At 43.4% G+C, this 19,521-nt stretch overlaps 1 protein-coding gene across 1 annotated transcript in view; it reads right to left on the bottom strand.

The window, feature by feature from the left end:
- MAP3K4 (mitogen-activated protein kinase kinase kinase 4) overlaps window positions 1-19,521 on the bottom strand; it is a 67,100-nt gene that overhangs the window by 34,484 nt on the left and 13,095 nt on the right. Inside the window, exons 2-4 of the mRNA XM_077755077.1 lie at window positions 15,830-16,072; window positions 13,448-13,594; window positions 7-151 (exon numbers count right to left, since the gene is read on the bottom strand). Of these exons, the coding sequence (XP_077611203.1) occupies window positions 7-151; window positions 13,448-13,594; window positions 15,830-16,072 (535 nt within the window). The remainder of the gene's footprint in view (window positions 1-6; window positions 152-13,447; window positions 13,595-15,829; window positions 16,073-19,521) is intronic.

Genomic DNA, 19,521 nt, shown 5'->3' with positions numbered 1-19,521 from the left:
GTTGGCCAGCCTGTGCTTCTCCTCCCCGGATGTAATGGGTTATTTCTTTGGTGAAATTCCATTCTTCTTCTAACAGATTCTTTAAACTATGGGATGCTTGAGGTAACTGCTGTAGCATTTGGATCCAGCTTCTCATGTAATCAAAATACACCTTAAAATAAAGAAACATAAAGGGAGAGACTTGAGAACAGAACCTGGTGGCTCACAACGTTCACTTGTTGACCTGAGAGCCACAAATGAGAAGGGCAAGGTGGAGGGGACGCTGAGGCACACAGCCCCGAGACAAGCAAGATTCTTCATCACGTCACTGAGGTCTAACAGGGGATCTCTCTTAAACTGCACGACTCAACACCTTGGCAATTTAACACATTATTTACAATCCCTTCAAATTACCAAGAAAATACTGTTCACAATGTACATAGAAGTAAAAAAAAATCAAGATGATAACACCCAGAAAATTTCATTATTAATATATTATAAAATTATTCCTTTAAGAGGCTGGGATCTTTACTTGTTTAATTACCTAATTTAACTTTAGACAGTATCTTCCGTGTTGAGACGAAAAGAGCACACTTTTCTCCACCATCCCTTCCTGACACCTGGATTTTTATGACACAGTTTTTTTCAAGATGTATGACCTGTAAGTTATGATCTCTCACCCAAATACCCAGTTTTTCTGAAATGGGGTTTGTGTCCATCACAAATCCTACTGCAACAGCTCCCACCCCTAAATCCTTATTGTGATGTGTCTGCTGCTCCCTAGGGTTTTATTGTCAATTAGCTTTTCTCAAGGCAGGTTCACAACCACTGGATTACAAAAGCTCACTGTCTGAGGATTCTCTGACAGGACAACTTGACTGAGTATAAAATACCTGAATTACACATTCTCAGCTTCAGAACCTTTCAGGCACTGCTCCCCAACTACGGTATGCCACCATGTGTTGTTCAAGCAAAGAAACCTGATGCCAGCCTCGTCTCCCGCTGTCTCCACTCTCCTCAAACCCTGGGGTGACTTGCTTTTTCTCTGCTGGGGGATTTACAGGATTCTGGACCTAGTCTTGGATCTCCGTGACTTCCCCAGGCCACATCTTAGTGTTCACTGGACTGAACGTCTTCTGAAATCCAGTACTAATTTTCAGTAGGAAAATTTCAGGTCTTTATTTCAGAAAAAAACATCTTCTGTTGTGTCTCTGGATGCCTCTGGTGGTGTGCGTCGGCAGTCTGGGCTCCATTATGAACACAGGGGTCTGGGTACATGGAACTACAATGTATGGGTGTACCCCCTTCTTGTCCAAATGAAACAAACTCTTAAATATGAGGCCAGGACCCCCTCTGGCTTCGCGGAGTGCTGCTGCTTCTCTCCGGGCCCCCTCAAGCCTGGCTGTCTCCCGACGACTGCACCGCCCCCTCACAGCCCTGTCACGGGGCACCAGTGCGACAGCGTACCCAAGGGCCGCCAGCAGCTGGCATCCTCACGCGCGTCACTGTTACTTTCAAACCACTACTCTTATGGTCTTACTCAACACCGACACAAACGAGATGCCTTCCCTTTTGAGACCTGCGTCATCAGATATACCATCAAACCTTTTGTTCGTCCCGTCACCTACTGATTTCCGACTGCCTGTCATCCTGTCACTCACTTGCTGGCGTCCAACACAGTCTTCTCTCCACCTCAGGTTCAGCCACCACGCTGTGACTCATCCCGGGTCTTGTCATTACAGAGGACCTCCAGGCCCCAGTCCATCTGTCCAAACACCAGATTCTAAAACCTCCTCACCTCCTTCTGGTTTTCTGTTCAACTGCCACCACCACGACCGATCTCCTATTGAATTCTCTTATTGAAACTTTATCTGAACCCCAGTCCATGGGTTTCTCTTCTTCTCCAGTTCACTGCTCCCTTCTTCACTCCCTCTCCTGCTAACTGGGCTCAGAGCCCACAAGGTCAGTTCTCTACACGACTGCCGCCACCCCACACCCTGCCACCCCCCTTCGGCTCACCTGCCTGCCGATGTCCACAGCACAGTGAGCCCAACAAGCCCGCGCCCCACATTCAAGCTGAGGGTCGTGAGGGTCCCGGGACGGGGAGGAGCCCTGCTCTACAGGTCATGACCCTGACCACATGGTGTGTGCGACGCCTCTATCTCCACTCGACCCGTTTTCCTTCTCTCTACACCGCAGTTTGAAATATTCCATTTTCCTCAAACTGCCAGTGCCCACTCTCAGCCTTTCTCAGCAGACAATCTCACCCCTCCTAACAAAGAGAAGTCCCTAGATACAGAATCCCTCATCTCCTCAACTCCAAAACGCACCCTGACACGTGACCTCTCCAACCTCAACACTTGTGTTTTGAGACCCACCTCCTCACGGCATCTGAGGAAGCTCGCAGTATCGACTTCCCTCCTCTCTCACCCGCATTTCACTGTGTTCATCTCTCTCCCTTAACAGAGTCGATCCCGAAGGCTTTCGCATGGTCCCCAGTAAGTTCTATGTGAAAAGCCCCACAGTCTTCCTACTGGGGCACGAGCCACAGGCCTCTGCTCTCCCTCCTGTGTCTTCTGCAACCACCACATGTTGCTCATCATAATTGCATTTTCATTCCTTTTAAGTTCCTTTTATGTGGCTTCCTTAGATCAATCACAAGCTCCTACATCTCTATCATGTCCACTGTTTTGGTTACTTTTAAGACCAGGGCCAGAGAAATGAGCGGAGACCGTTTTGGCCTCAGTCTGCCTCAAGCGAACACTCACCAGGTCACGCCCTGGAGCTGCGCGCGTGAGGGCTTCCGTGCCGAGTCAGAAGGATGACGAAAACGGAGTAAACCCCGAAGTCACAGACACTCTGCATCACAACCTGCTCATCGGCCTTCCCGTCACCCTCTGCAGCAGCAGATTCATTCAGACAACAGAGGTGTGTCTGCTCATGCTCCCATCTTGCAGACAGGCCACCAACAAGTCCTCTATGGGACCCCTCCTGCTTCTCCCCGGACTGCTCACACCCCCTCACATCACCGCTCTAATGGGTCACTGGACAGGCTGTGAGATCTGCAGAGCTTGCATCTATCCTCCTTTTAGTTCAAATTTCAAGGCAATAATTGTAACAGTCTTTTGGTCAGGCAAGGAGAGAACAGTGTGCCAAATTTCCTCCTTTATTGAACATGGAAATTTTTCCTTACTCTTCATTCCTTTTGCCATTTTTTGGTGAGTTTCAAGACAAGGGTGTTGTGGTAAACATAACGTGATTGGAAATTTGAAGGCCGTGCTCTCTTTCCTTTCTATCAAAAAACACTGATCGTGTTTGGGTTCCCTCAGGTGCCATTAGCCACTGAACGCACTTCGGGGCACAATTCTAAACCCACTGATAACTTCTAGCTCTTCATGTGCAAAATCATGGAGATTAAACTAAGCGAGCTCTTGCGTCACACAAATCATTGTACCAAACCAAAGCGAAATCCCAAGCACTCTGGGCTCTATGGAGCTGCTGCGAATTTTGGTAACTCACTAAACCTGGCCTTCAGACACCCCACATGCATACCACGGCCACTGAAACTGAATGGCCTGGAGGGCACACTTCGTCCGCCTGACTCTCCTCCTTCCTGCCTCAGTGACCACACGATAAGGGTGCTTGTGCTGGTGTTTGTAAAACCATCAAAGAGAGTTTGGAAAGCTTTTTGTCTTTTTAAACTCCTGGTTTAGCCATCCATTAAGAGAAAGAGAAAAAATAATTTGCTTTTGTTTTTTACCATGACTTTCAATGATAAAGACTTTTCTGACTAAGAAAGACATCGTATTGAGGAGGGGCCAACACAGCAAGAAGTAGGGAGCTCCGTACCTCCCGCGTCTCTCACACAAAGAAGGGCCGAAGCGATGGAACCCAAGAGTCTGGGAGGAAAAGAGGCGGGTCTACTAGGAAGACGGCCTTCTAGGTGGGTGATTGCGAACTGGGGGAGATAAAATGGGCTGCGGAGACACGGAGGGAAGGGATCCCCTTCTGCAGAGAGACAAAGGGAAGAGAAAGAGCGGCTGGGAAACAGAGGACTGTGTCTGGACAAGAGGAAAACCTTAGCCCGGGCGGAGATGGATCGATCATCCCATCTCTAACCGCAGGGCTTTCTTCAGACTGGGGCCGGCTGCCCTGTTTCACACCTGGGGAGGGGGGACTCCCCTCCGGGTTCAGTGGCGGCCAGGGGTGCAATGTGCAGCAGGAGACCCCGGCCCCCGGCCCTGAAGTGCTGCGGCACGGCCGCAGGAGCACATTTCGGGCAGCACTGTTAACGCGCACTGAGCAGGAGTTTAAAACCCGGCCAAGCACGGGACGCAGGAGATGGCCGAGCAAGACAACCACCTCGTCTGCGCCCGCGGCAGTGAGGACGAATCCACAGGGCTGACTCGGGGCACCTGGTCCGTGAAGAAGGGACTGGGGGGCCATCGTTCTCCCCACAACCACCAAGGCGGAGCCGCAGGGATCGGCCTTCGGGCCCACAGTGGCGGCGGGAAGGCCTACACCAAGCCACGCCCCTGCGTGCTGGGTGACGCTTCTCTCCTGGGGCCGGAGACACTGCAGAACCAGACGGCCCCCCGCAGCACCCCCAGACCAGCACCGCCTGGAGTAACTGTGGGTCAGTTCTTGGTATTCAGATACATTCTCCCTTTTCGTCTCCTTATTTCCTCTGTCCTCTAGGCTGGCTACTCTGGTTGGTGGTTTGCTTAAACAGACATATTGAATCCATTCTCTTGATGCATACTCTATACCTCTTCCTTTCCTTTCTCTCTCTCTCTGGAATAATCAGGTCTGGGTGACTTTATCTTCGTTTCTTTTCCCTCGCCTCCTTCCTTATTCTCTTCTCTCTCTCTGGATTAAGCCTTTTAGTCTCTCTGTGGTCACTGCTCATGTTTTCTCTCCCCTTTGTATACACTCTTCCATCAGCACTGCCTCCACCCTATTCTTTACTGGTTTTTTGCTTTTAGATTTTTTTTTTTTCGTTTTTGTCTGTTTGCCTGTTTCTTTTGTGTGTTTGCGTGATTTTGTTTCCTGTTTGTCTGTTTGTTTTCCTTTCCGGGGCTACTTCAAGGAAAAAACGAAAGCACACCTGGTGGAGGGTCCAAAACATCACTTCAGGTAGGGAAATAAAAATAAACAAAGTCACAACAACAGAGAGAAAGTAACACTCTCCAAAAAACAACTCCTGAACAGACAGGTCCTGGACAGTGTATGAACCCCTTTTATAGCAGTACTCACAGGTGCAGAGCACATAACAAGCTTTTAAAACTTACAAGGGACAGAAAACTAGCCAAAAATGACGAAATGGAAGAATTCTTCTCAAAAGAAATTCCAGGAAGAAGCGACAGCTAAAGAATTGACCAAAACAGATATAAGCAACATAAGAGAAGAATTTAGAATAATAGTCATAAAATTAATCACTGGGCTTGAAAAAAGCACAGAAGACAGCACAGACTCCATTGCTGCAGAGATCAAGGATCTTAAAAACAGCCATGATGAATTAAAAAATGCTATAAATGAGGTACAAAATAAAATGGAGGCACCCATAGTGCGGACTGAAGAGGCAGAGAGGAGAATAGGTGAATTAGAAGATAAAATTATGGAAAAGGAGGAAGCTAAGAAAAAGAGAGAGAAAATGATCCAGGGGCATGAAAGGAGAATTAGAGAACTAAGTAAAGCAATCAAAGAGAACAATACCCATATCATAGGAATTCCAAAAAAAGATGAGAGAGAGAAAGGGGCTGAAGGGGTTCTTGAACAAATCGCAGCTGACAACTTCCTCAATCTGGGAAAGGAAACAGACACTGAAATCCAAGAGGCACAGAGAACTCCCCTCAGACATAACTTGAATCGATCCTCTGCATCACATATCATAGCGAAACTAGCAAAATACAAGGATAAAGAGAATTCTGAAAGCAGATAGTGATAAACGGGTCTTAACATACAAAGATAGACACATAAGGGTAGTAGCAGACCTATCTACTGAAACTTGGCAGGCCAGAAAGGAATGGTGGGAAATCTTCAATGTGATGAAGAGGAAAAATATGCAGCCAAGAATCCTTTATCCAGCAAGCCTGTCATTCAGAATAGAAGGAGAGATAAAGGTTTTCATAAAGAAACAAAAAGTAAAGGAATTCATCCCCACTAAACCAGCCCCATAAGAGATCCTAAGGGGGGAATCTACAAGACAACTGCTGCAAGGAACACAAAGTACCTGAGACACCACTACAAGCATGAGTCCTACAGAGAACACAATGACTCTAAAGCCATATTTTTCAATAATAACACTGAATGTAAATGGACTAAGTGCTCCAATCAAAAGATATAGGGTATCAGAATGGATAAAAACAAAAACAAGACCCATCTATTTGCTGCCTACAAGAGACTCATTTTAGACCTGAGGACACCTTCAGATGGAAAGTTAAGGGGATGGAGAAATATCTATCATGCCACTAGAAGTCAAAAGAAAGCTGGAGTACCCATACTTCTATAAGACAAACTAGACTTTAAAATAAAGGCTGTAACAAGAGATGGAGAAGGGCATTATATAATAATGACAGAGTCTGTCCATCAGGAAGACCTACCAATTATAAATGTCTATGCACCGAATTTGAAAGCACCCAAATACATAAAACAATTGCAAACATTAGCAATCTGATTGATAAGAATGTGCTAACTGCAGGGAACTTTAATACTCCACCTACAGCAATGGATAGATCAACTAGACAGAAAATCACTAAAGAAACAATGGCCCTGAACGACACACTGAACCAGATGGACTTGACAGGTATATTTAGAATTCTACATCCCAAAGCAATGGAATACACTTTCTTCCCCAGAACACACGGTACATTCTCCAAGACAGATCACATACTGGGTCACAAAGCAGCCCTCAATAAATATAGAAGAATTGAGATCATACTGTGCACACTTTCAGATCACAATGCTATGAAACTTGAAATCAACCACAGGAAGAAGTCTGGAAAACCTCCAAAAGCATGGAGTTAAAGAACATCCTACTAAAGAATGAATGGGTCAACCAGACAATTAGAGAAGAAATTAAAAAATATATGGAAACAAATGAAAATGAAAATACAACAATCCAAACCCTTTGGGATGCAGCAAAGGCAGTCCTAAAAGGCAAAGACATTGCAATCCAGGCCTATCTCAAGAAACAAGAAAAATCCCAAATACAAAATCTAACAGCACACCTAAAGGAACTAGAAGCAGAACAGCAAAGACACTCCAAACCCAGCAGAAGAAGAGAAATAATAAAGATAAGGGCAGAAATAAACAATATAAAATCCAAAAACAAAACAAAACAACCCAGTAGAACAGATCAATGAAACCAAGAGTTGTTTTTTTTAAAAAAATAAACAAAATTGATAAACCTCTAGCCAGGCTTCTCAAAAAGAAAAGACAGAGGACCCAAACAGATAAAATCATGAATGAGGGACTTATTACAACCAGTCCCTCAGAAATAAAAGCAATTATCAGGGAATACTATGAAAAATTATATGCCAACAAATTGGACAACTTAGAAGAAATGGACAAATTCCTAAATAGCGACACACTATCAAAACTCAAACAGGAAGAAGTAGAAAATTTGAACAGACCCATAACTAGTGAAGAAATTGAATCAGTTATCAAAAAAATCTCCCAACAAATAAGAGTCCTGGACCAGATGGCTTCCCTGGGGAATTCTACCAGACATTTAAAGCAGAACTAATATCTATCCTTCTCAAGCTGTTCCAAAAAATAGAAATGAAAGAAAAACTTCCAGACTCATTCTATGAAGCCAGATTCACTCTGATTCCCAAACAGATAGAGACCTAGCAAAAAAAGAGAACTACAAGCCNTTGTTTTTTTTAAAAAAATAAACAAAATTGATAAACCTCTAGCCAGGCTTCTCAAAAAGAAAAGACAGAGGACCCAAACAGATAAAATCATGAATGAGGGACTTATTACAACCAGTCCCTCAGAAATAAAAGCAATTATCAGGGAATACTATGAAAAATTATATGCCAACAAATTGGACAACTTAGAAGAAATGGACAAATTCCTAAATAGCGACACACTATCAAAACTCAAACAGGAAGAAGTAGAAAATTTGAACAGACCCATAACTAGTGAAGAAATTGAATCAGTTATCAAAAAAATCTCCCAACAAATAAGAGTCCTGGACCAGATGGCTTCCCTGGGGAATTCTACCAGACATTTAAAGCAGAACTAATATCTATCCTTCTCAAGCTGTTCCAAAAAATAGAAATGAAAGAAAAACTTCCAGACTCATTCTATGAAGCCAGATTCACTCTGATTCCCAAACAGATAGAGACCTAGCAAAAAAAGAGAACTACAAGCCAATATCCCTGATGAATATGAATGCAAAAATCCTCAACAAGATACTAGCAAATCAAATTCAACAGCATATAAAAAGAATTATCCACCATGATCAAGTGGGATTCATTCCTGGGTTGCAGGGCTAGTTCAATATTCACAAGTCAATCAATGTGATACATCCCATTAACAAAAGAAAAGGTAAGAAATATATGATCCTGTCAATAGATACAGAAAAAGCATTGGACAAAATACAGCATCCTTTCTTAATAAAGACCCTCAAGAAAGTCGGGATAGAAGGAACTTACTTAAACATCATAAAAGCCATTTATGAAAAGCCCACAGCAAACACCTTCCTCAATAGGGAAAAGCTAAGAGCTTTCCCCCTGAGATCAGGACCACGACAGGGAGGTCCATTCTCACCACTGCTGTTTAATATGGTATTGGAAGTCCTAGCATCAGCAATCAAGACACCAAATGAAATAAAAGGCATCAGAGTTGGCAAAGATGAAGTCAAACTTTCACTTTTCGCAGACAACATGATCCTCTACATGGAAAACCCAAAAGACTCCACCAAATATCTGCTAGAACTGATCCCTGAATTCAGCAAAGTATCAGGGTACAAAATCAATATACAGAAATCAGTTGCATTTTTTTTTTAATTTTTTTTTTTTTTATTTATTTCTAGGAGAGAGAGAGATAGACAGCGTGAACAGGGGAGTGTCAGAGAGAGAGGGAGACACAGACTCTGAAACAGGCTCCAGGCTCTGAGCTGGCAGTCAGCACAGAGCCCAATGCGGGGCTCGAACCCACGATCCGCGAGATCATGACCTAAGCGAAAGTCGGACGCTTAACCGACTAAGCCACCCAGGCGCCCCAAGAAATCAGTTGCATTTTTATACACCAATAATGAAGCAACAGAAAGGGCTACAGGGAAACTGATCCCATTCACAATTCAAGAACCATAAAATACCTAGCAATAAACCTAACCAAAGACGTAAAAGATCTGTATGCTGAAAACTATAGAAAACTTATGAAGGAAATTGAAGGAGACACAAAGAAATGGAAAAGCATTCCATGCTCATGGATTGGAAGAATATGGTTAAAATGTAAATACTACCCAAAGCAATCTGCACATTCAATGTAATCCCAATCAAAACTGCACAAGCATTCTTCTCAAAACTAGAACAAACAATCCTAAAATTTGTATGGAACCACAAAAGACCCCGAATAGCCAAAGTAATATTAAAGAAGAAAACCAAAACGGGAGGCATCACAATCTCAGAGTTTAGCCTCTACTACAAAGCTGTAATCACCAAAACAGTATGGTACCGGCACAAAAACAGACACATAGACCAATGGAATAGAATAGAGAACCCAGAATTGGACCCACAAATGTATGGCCAACTCCTCTTTGACAAAACAAGAAAGAGTATCCAATGGATAAAAGACAGCCTCTTTAACAGATGGTGCTGGGGGAACTGGACAGCAACATGCAGAAAAATGAAACTGGACCACTTACATACACATAATAAACTCAAACTTACTTACACCGTACACAAAAATAAACTCAAAATGAAGGACCTGAATGTGAGACAGGAAACCATCAAAACCCTGGAGGAGAAAGCAGGAAACAACCTCTTTGACCACAGCTGCAGCAATTTTTTTACTTGACACATCTCCAAAGGCAAGGGAATCAAAACCAAAAATGAACTATTGGGACCTCACCAAGATAAAAAGCTTCTGCAAGGCAAAGGAAACAATCAACAAAACTAATAGGCAATTGATGGAATGGGAAAAGATAGTTGCAAATAACATATCAGATAAAGGGCTAGTATCCAAAATCTATAAGGAACTCACCAAACTCCACACCTGAAAAACAAACAATCCAGTGAAGAAATGGGCAGAAGACATGAATAGACACTTCTCCAAAGAGGACATTCAGATGGCCAACAGACACATGAAATGATGCTCAATGTCACTCATCATCAGGGAAATACAAATCAAAACCACACTGAGATACCACCTCATGCCGGTCAGAGTGGCTAAAATGAACAAATCAAGAGAATCTAGATACTGGGGAGGATGTGGAGAAACAGGCACCCTCCTCCACTGTTGGTGGGAATGTAAACTGGTGCAGCCCCTCTGGAAAACAGTGTGGCGTTCTTCAAAAAGTTAAAAATAGAGCTCCCCTATGACCCAGCAATAGTACTCGTAGGAGTTTACCCGCGGGATACAGGAGTGCTGATGCATAGGAGCACATGCACTCCAATGTTCATAGCAGCACTTTCAACAACAGTCAAGTTATGGAAAGAGCTTAAATGTCCATCAACAGACAAATGCATAAAGAAGATGTGATTTATATATACAACAGAATACTACTTGGCAATGAGAAAGAATGAGATCTGGCCATCTGCAGCAATGTGGATAGAACTGGAGGGTATTGTGCTAAGTGAAATAACTGAGGCACAGAAAGACAGATACCATGTGTTCTCACTCATATGTGGATCTTGAGAAACTTAACAGAGGACCATGGGGAAGAGAAGGGGGGAGGAGTCCCAGAGAGGGAAGGAGGCAAACCAAGAGAGTCTTAAATTCGGAGAACTGAGGGCTAATGGGGGTGGGGGGTAGGAGGGAAGGTGGGTGATGGGCACGGAGGAGGGCACTTGTTGGGATGAGCACTGGGTGTTGTATGGAAACCAATTTAACAATAAGTTATATTAAAAATAATAATAATTTAAAAAAGAAATACATAGTATTTCAAAACGTAGCCACAGTTTACACACTCTGGTCTTTTATGCATTCACCCCAAACAATTAAGAAATAATTTNCCTCTGGAAAACAGTGTGGCGTTCTTCAAAAAGTTAAAAATAGAGCTCCCCTATGACCCAGCAATAGTACTCGTAGGAGTTTACCCGCGGGATACAGGAGTGCTGATGCATAGGAGCACATGCACTCCAATGTTCATAGCAGCACTTTCAACAACAGTCAAGTTATGGAAAGAGCTTAAATGTCCATCAACAGACAAATGCATAAAGAAGATGTGATTTATATATACAACAGAATACTACTTGGCAATGAGAAAGAATGAGATCTGGCCATCTGCAGCAATGTGGATAGAACTGGAGGGTATTGTGCTAAGTGAAATAACTGAGGCACAGAAAGACAGATACCATGTGTTCTCACTCATATGTGGATCTTGAGAAACTTAACAGAGGACCATGGGGAAGAGAAGGGGGGAGGAGTCCCAGAGAGGGAAGGAGGCAAACCAAGAGAGTCTTAAATTCGGAGAACTGAGGGCTAATGGGGGTGGGGGGTAGGAGGGAAGGTGGGTGATGGGCACGGAGGAGGGCACTTGTTGGGATGAGCACTGGGTGTTGTATGGAAACCAATTTAACAATAAGTTATATTAAAAATAATAATAATTTAAAAAAGAAATACATAGTATTTCAAAACGTAGCCACAGTTTACACACTCTGGTCTTTTATGCATTCACCCCAAACAATTAAGAAATAATTTTTTTAGATGTTTTTTATTTATTTCTGAGAGAGAGAGAGAGACAGCGTGAGCAGGGGAGGGTCAGAGAGAGAGGGAGACACAGAATCCGAAACAGGCTCCAGGCTCTGAGCTAGCTGTCAGCACAGAGCCCGACACAGGGCTCAAACCCACGAACTGTGAGATCATGACCTGAGCCAAAGTCGGCCGCTTAACCGACTGAGCCACCCAGGTGCCCCTAAGAAATAATTTCAAACTCAAAATTCTTTTCTGTAATGCCCCAGATAGAAGTCCCTTGCTAGCCACCTCCTCCTCTCTGTCCTTCTACTACAGAGCCTGGAAAGCTAAACATCTGAATCCCCAGCCTCCACTACACTCATGAGGCCACGCAACAGGTATGGCCAATACAACACAGGGCAAATCTGCTGGGTGTGGCTTCCAGGAGAGCGTTCACTGTTCTGGACGTAGCGGGCAAGGACAGTTTCCCGTTATGCCCTTCTCTTTCCCTCTAGCCTAGAAAGTGGGGGTGGTGTCAGGAGGCGCTGCAGCCATCCTGACGCAGAACACAGTGACATGGCAGGCAAACTATGTCTTGAACACCTTCCCCAAACAATGTACCCACACAAGCATGGTCATTCTTGTATTGTGTCATCCACCTGCCAGGTTACATAATCACCTGTGCACATGCCCTAGTCAATCCAGCGTGCACTCGCTGTGTACTCTCCTCTACCTGACGTCACGGGAGACAGCCCCTGGCTGATGACACATTCAGTAGTCAGGGAAACCTGAGAGCAGGGGAGTCGAACACCATCTCGTATTTCACAGTGCAGCTCTATCCGAGACTGCCGCAGAGTTCAGAGAAGGTGTCAACAGAGGCATGTTAAAGACTGAAATTGTCAGATAAAGCTTCCAAAGAAAAGCAAAACCTGCAAGTGAGTCTTAAATGGACAGATTAGGAGGAAGGACACGTGTACCGGGAGGGACTAGCCTGAGCAACAGCACTGGGGTTAGAATGTGTGCACGCGTACGGCGGCACACACGGTGTAAGGAATAGGGAGCTCCTCTGGGCAGGTCTGCTCCTGCCAAATCCTGTTCTAATTCCTCAAATAGGCCCAGTTCCTCAGCGAACTCCTGACCCACAATAAGCTAAGCACTCCCACAGGTGCCCAAGCTAATTTAGGTGACCCGTCTCTAAGCAGTCACTGCATCTCAGAATCCCGCCTGGGGACCTAGCACCCACGCCCAGGTCCCAGCAGACTAGGAGCCTCTTACTGTCACTACTGTCTTCCCAGCCGTAGAGCGGGCCAGGCATTACAGAACAGCTGAGGAGAGATGGCTCAACAAAACAGGACCAGACTATGACTCCATTTCTGGGCCGTTCTGCTCTAAGATGAAGAATCTTACAGTTAACGAAGTAGGGTAAGCTTCGTCAAAAACTCAAATGTAAAAACCATTGAGCGCTTTTTAAAATGTGGATTTAGGAGAAAGAACTTTAATCCAATACTAGAAAACAATCAGGTTAAAGCCTGCCCCTCCCTCTCCCTCCCTCCCCTCCTCCACCCCACCCTCCAGGTACAAGCATACAAGAACCAGCCCCACCCCCCTCACTGGGCCTCACCATCAGCATTTTATGCAGGTCCTCCTCAAAGGCATCGATGTTGCAGTCGGTCTTCTCCAGGTCGTCTAGAACCTCGTGCAGCATGAACTGATAGTACTGCTTCATCAGAAGGCCGCCCTTCAGCACCTCTTTACACTCCCTCACCAGCTGCGGGGGACACACAAGCTGTCACTTCACACACCACGACTGGACCATGTATCAGCTTCACACGTCTCCTTCTTAAACCCTCAGAAACTCTGAAAGTCCTAAAATATTTTCCAATTCTTTATCGCCTCAGTTACATAACTATCTTAGCAGTCTTGCTTAAGAACAAAATAGTGAAAATACAAGTATTTAATATTACAGCATGAATGCACAGAGAGAATATCATACGGGCAAACACTGATTTCTGGCAATACATTTCCCTACAAATAAAGTTATACAGAAAATACATCCCACAGGGTAAGATCTATTTTTCTGTTTTGCATTATATAAGACAATGGATAGAAAACTCTCCTAATGAAATTGCTTATTTTTAACCAAAAACATAATAAAGACGCAAATATACTTACACGCCACAGAGCATGACAATCTGTTTGATAATTTGGTATAGTAATTACTGTGATTTGTGGCCTTTACCATCTGAAGCTTGAAAATCAAACCTAAGATCAACGTGATGAAATCAGATGGAGGTCAAGGGAAACAAAAACTAAACAAACCGACGAGTGCCCCGGCCACGTGCGGCCCAGGGAGCAGCGCGGGGGAAGGAGGAACGGTGACAGGACTGAGATCGCTGGCCCTCTGGCCCTTGCCTCACAGCATCTGGCTTAACGCACCAGGGATCCCATCAATATGACGGACCCCGACAGCAGAGCATGGCTGCAGCTGTCTGAAATCTTACTCTTGAACAATATTTAACGGTAAAAATCTGTACTCTTGTTTCTTTTGTATGTGTAGGATGAACAGGGGGATACAAATACACCAAAATAGTTACAGAGGTCATCTCTGAGGGGCAGGGCCACAGGAGAATTCTCATTTTCGTTGTTTCATTTTCTGTACTTGTCAAATACTCCACAATAAATACAAATACAGACTGCCTTTATAAACATAAATCTCACTTCAAAAGGTTCTAAAAGTAATTACTCACAGTAAGAGAGCCAGGGCTAGCCAGAGTGACGTCTACAAAAAGCTGTTCTGTTCAGATGTCAATTGCTCTGGTAAAGATATCACTTAGGTGCTTCTAACCAAATCTTTGAATGATTTAAGCCAAAATTTTGGTTTTATTTCAATTCTAGGAATGCCACATTCATCTAAGTTTTTTTTCTTTATTTTTAAAAACATTTTAACATAAACTACGGTTTCAATCTCACAAGAGCTCCACTAGCAAAAAGTAAACTCTGCTTTGTTTTTACCAGGTTATATTCCTGAATATTCGTTTTGTGAGAAAGGAAGTCAGTATGTACCCAGGCGGGCTAAAGCCTGATAAATTACCACTGGGGCAGGCGGACAAGTGAGAGGCGCGGGCACGGCCACAGCCACAGCCGGCGGCGAGCAGCTGAGCGAGGGAGAGAAGGCGGCTCTCTGGCCGCTGCTGGGCTGGAACCCGGGAACCCAGGCACGACGACAAGGAGCCACACCAACAAAGTCAAGTCCTATTCTGTGCCTATCTGATGGCCGTGCTTGTCCCAGGTGCCATCCATCATTCCCCTTCCATCCCCAGGGGACAGACACACACAGTTGACAAAAGCACACCTTTTTTCCCCGCCAAATCAGAAATGTTTATCGTGTATAGTGGGTATCAGAATGGTTAATACTCTGAAGTACGAATCCAGACACTCGCTGGCATTTGCTGGCCTAGACACAACTGCTTCCAGCCATTCCTGTCACCTCTGGAGTATCAAACTCCCTAGAAAATCCCATCCAAAACTCATAAAAACCAAGGAAACAGAAGCCGTCATTACTACGTAAACCCCTCAGCTGGCTAAGCAAGCAGAAAGTCCAAAGGTGTCCCGGCTGCAGACTCTAAGGACAATGCCCTGTGTACAGGAAGCTTCGCTGGAACAATGAATGAATGTACGGAACTTAAACGGTCCCTAACGAGTGAGTTGAGCTCCCAGCCCTCACTGGCTGACGTCAGGAGGCTCTGTCACTCCGTCCCCGCACGTCTGCATCCTCCTGGAACAGGACAGTGATGGCGGAAGGCTGAGTCGCAATCTTCTCCTTGAGGACCACGTGCAAAGAACATTTCAAATGACCCTAAAAGGGCAGCTTAACAACACTAACACGCACTCATTTTTCACAATTTGCAACAATTCACAAAAATCCTCAAAATAAAAACTGTAAGCCTGATTAAGGACAGCATAATCATTGCTAAATATTTCTTAATGAGTCTTGGACACAGACCTGCTTAATACTCAAGAGAGACGGTTCTCCAGCAGGTCTCTGTTCCAATCTTAACTTCAGGCACTCGTGTATGACATTCAGAAGGACCCGGCAGAGGACTAGGAAGGCGGGTTCGAACGAGGGCAGGTCCATGGACTGGAGCTCGTCCCACGACACAGTGCTGCATTTCTGCTCCGAGGAACACGGGGTCCTGGATAACTGCACATAATCTGAACCCCACATGGGGTCTGGAAATTCGGAAAACTAGAATAAAAATTCAACACAAGTTAAAAGAGCACACAAAAGGAGGTGCTATGGTTGTGGTTTTAACTATTACTCCCTATAATTTGCTGACAAAGCTACAAAAATCACAATTTTACAGGTGAGATCATCTTTAGAATAATTCAACATGTTTAACATAGGCCCAAGCAGTTCTAAAAGTAACAGAAAATCATAACAAGAATTAACACCACGCTATAATATTTTTACCAAAAAAGCATAGTGGAAAAACTATCAAGTTCATTATTTTTATCACAAATTTTATCATACTGAAAATGATTAGAGCACTTTATTCTTACAGTTATATACAGTATTATCCAAAACTATCTCTAGATTGAGAAAACTAGAAATTATTAAAATTTGAGAAAGATTACAAAACCAGGGAGCCATTTACGCAAACATAAAAACTAGCTGATTCAAACAATTCTTCTGTCCGTGGCTCTCATGAGCTATATACCAAATGATGCTGATAGGAAAAGAATTCATAGAATTGACCTGGCTGGTCCCACTCAAATATGCTATTTGATACCCCTGGGAATCTCAGTGTTGCTCACCCTTTCTTACAGGAAACTCCATCAAACGCCTTATGCTTTTCCTCATAAAATAGGGGGTTTGGAGCTTTCCCACTGTTCTTAAACTTCTGGCAACATAACTGTGACCAACCACATCCAAAGACCTTCACTTCTCCTTTTATTAAGAAAACAGAGGCCAACAAAAGTTGAAAACCTTAATTTCTCCTCAATTTAAAACATCACCAATTATAACTATTCTGCCTCAGTGTCACCCATATCTGTGTTTCCTGTCCTTTACTGAACTCTTAGCTGGTCTCCTTTGCTCACATCCTTTCATGCTCAACACAGATTTCTGCACTGAAATTAACAAACACTTTGGTTTTCCATGACAGGCCAGAGTATTTAAAATAGTAAATCATTTTTAAAACGTGATGAACGTGGTTAGGGTTAAGACATGTCTGTTTAGAAGCTTCCGGCAATAAAAACACTTGTTCTTCCCTGGTGTAGAGAGTGGTATCAGACCAAAGGCTTATTGAAAGCTCTACGAAATTCAGCGAACTTTCTGTGATAAAATTCTAAAGAATTCTTGTGGCGTTCTCTAGCATCCCAGCCCGTTTACCCACGTGCTGCAGGCTCACTGGGAACGGGAACAATCCTTACTTGTCCATAGCGCAAGGCAATACCGCCTGGGAGACCCAACGGCCAGCCCCACACAGCTGCTGGGGAACTGTGTTCTCCCAGGGGTGCCTGGCGGGCCCATCCCTGTTCAAGGAGGAGCAGGCATTAAAAACTAACTGAGCACTGAAGAGGAAGTGGCAATTTTAACTAAAGAAACCAAGGTGAAGAATCAGAAATGCTGACATTGATTTCATGTAGGAAACGGGAGAACCATAAAATACTCTACAGCAAGATCTCATTCAAGTCCTCTGGAAAAAAAATTAACAAACCAAGACTTCTATAGCAAATTCAATATGACCGTGAGAACAGAAGGAGTGGTAAAAATTAATAACTTAGACAGTGACTACAAAAATTATCACTGTAACAAAGAGCAAAAGAAAAAGAAATGGAAATATTGAGTGAAAAATAGAGACATGGCAGTCAGATCTAGGAGCTTAACATAAGAATCATAGGCAGGAAGAAAGAACAGGAGGAGGAGATGGAGAGGGCTGTTTTCAGTCGAGAGAGCACTCACATGAAGAAAAAGGGAGAAACCTTTTTGGACAAGGAAGAACTCCAAGTACAATTCTTTTATCTTCACTAAAAAAGCACCTGAGGAAGTACATATAGTAAGGTCTAATCAAATGAAAATTAAATCAGAATAAAGATCCCAAGACAAAATACCCAAGAAGTGAGAAGCCACAAAATTAGCATAACATATAGGCAGATACAACTCCAGGATGGTAACTTGGTTAAAACCTATAGTGCAACTTCTAGAAAGGAGTATTTGAATTTTTTAAAGAAAAGATATTATGAGGAAAAAATAACCTCATAACCTGGAAAAGGGCAATAAAGTGCAAGAATGGCACTATTTGTTATTATTTCCTTCATTTATTATTATTGCCAGTGAGAAATACAGGGTTAAATATGGTATAAAATCTGTGATCAATTCAGGCAAACTGGACTGACTCCATCGTACACAGAAATCAATAAAAATGCAATACAATTATAATCATAATCTCACTGGTATTTTGTGTGGATTGATAAATTCATTCAATAAAACTCATGTGGAAGAAAGTAATGTACAAAAATAAAAGCAGCCCAGAAATTTTTTAAATGAAAAGGAAGAATTGCCCACACAATGGCAAACATTACTAATGAAACTACTTTATTTAAAAGAGAAAAGTACTGTAAACAGATCAGCAGAGAAACATATCTAATTATCCATAATTTAAATCATAAAAAAGTAGGCAGCAGCTGAAGAAGTTGGAAAATAATGGGTAATCCAATGTTCTAGAACACTGAAAAATTACCTCCTTACCTCTCTCTATAACTAGACCTCATGCTGTCACAATTAATCAATTATTTAATTATGTAGCTACTGTAGAAATTCTTGTCTGATATGAGAAACCTAAGCATGTATTAGTGTAAGTATAGAAATACATATTTGGAAGACTCCAAATGGACTAAAGCCTAAACACAGATCTATACGTTAGGTTAAACCATATAAAACTGTCATTTTAGGCAGGTGAAATGACCCAAAACTGGCGATTTGATACAGGTCAACATAGTAACAGGAATTCTGGAAAGACAGTGGTGGCAGCAGAATTTCGATTTCCCTTGCTTCCCGCATAAGAAAAGACAGAGCTAGGACAACAAAACACACGTCCAATAAAACAGGTGACGAGGTATTTCCATGAAGTCCAAAGTAGACAAGCTGGGGGGGGAGGGGGGACCCATCCAGGACGCTGCAGGATCAGCACTGGCGCAGGGGAAACCCAGGGGATTCCCAGGGGGTCTGATAGGCCTAAGGGGGCAAATCCCACAATCTCCAATGACCATTCAATAGAAAGCTCACTGCTGCTATTTGAAGACTTCAGTGAAACAGAAAGTGACCTGGGCACAGATTCATGAGTGAGGTCAAGGGGCGGCAATAGGCCAGAAGGGCTGAAGCGGTTTAGGCTCCGCAGACTCATAAAACTATCAGCTAAAATTCTCTTCCAGGACAAACCTGCTGGAGTAAAACCCAACTGACCTGCAAAGTACAGTCAAGGTAGAGAAACCAGAGGAGCCGGAAGTGGGAGGGGAACACAGCCAGAAGGGAAAAAAAAGAAAGCCTGTTTTTTTGTTTTTTTGTTTTTTGCAATTTAGAAGAAGGAGCTCAAAAGCTACAAACCTAAACACTTTCTAAACTCACTCCTTCCTTAAAGTTCATGAAAACAAATATATTTAAAGAAGAGCAACAGGAAAAGACAGTGCTAGAAT

The sequence above is a fragment of the Crocuta crocuta genome, unplaced genomic scaffold (assembly GCF_008692635.1).
Source record: "Crocuta crocuta isolate KB4526 unplaced genomic scaffold, BGI_CrCroc_1.0 scaffold11, whole genome shotgun sequence".
Lineage (NCBI taxonomy): Eukaryota > Metazoa > Chordata > Mammalia > Carnivora > Hyaenidae > Crocuta > Crocuta crocuta.
The sequence above is the reverse complement of the archived record's forward strand: the minus strand, read 5'-3'. Positions and strand labels throughout refer to the sequence as shown.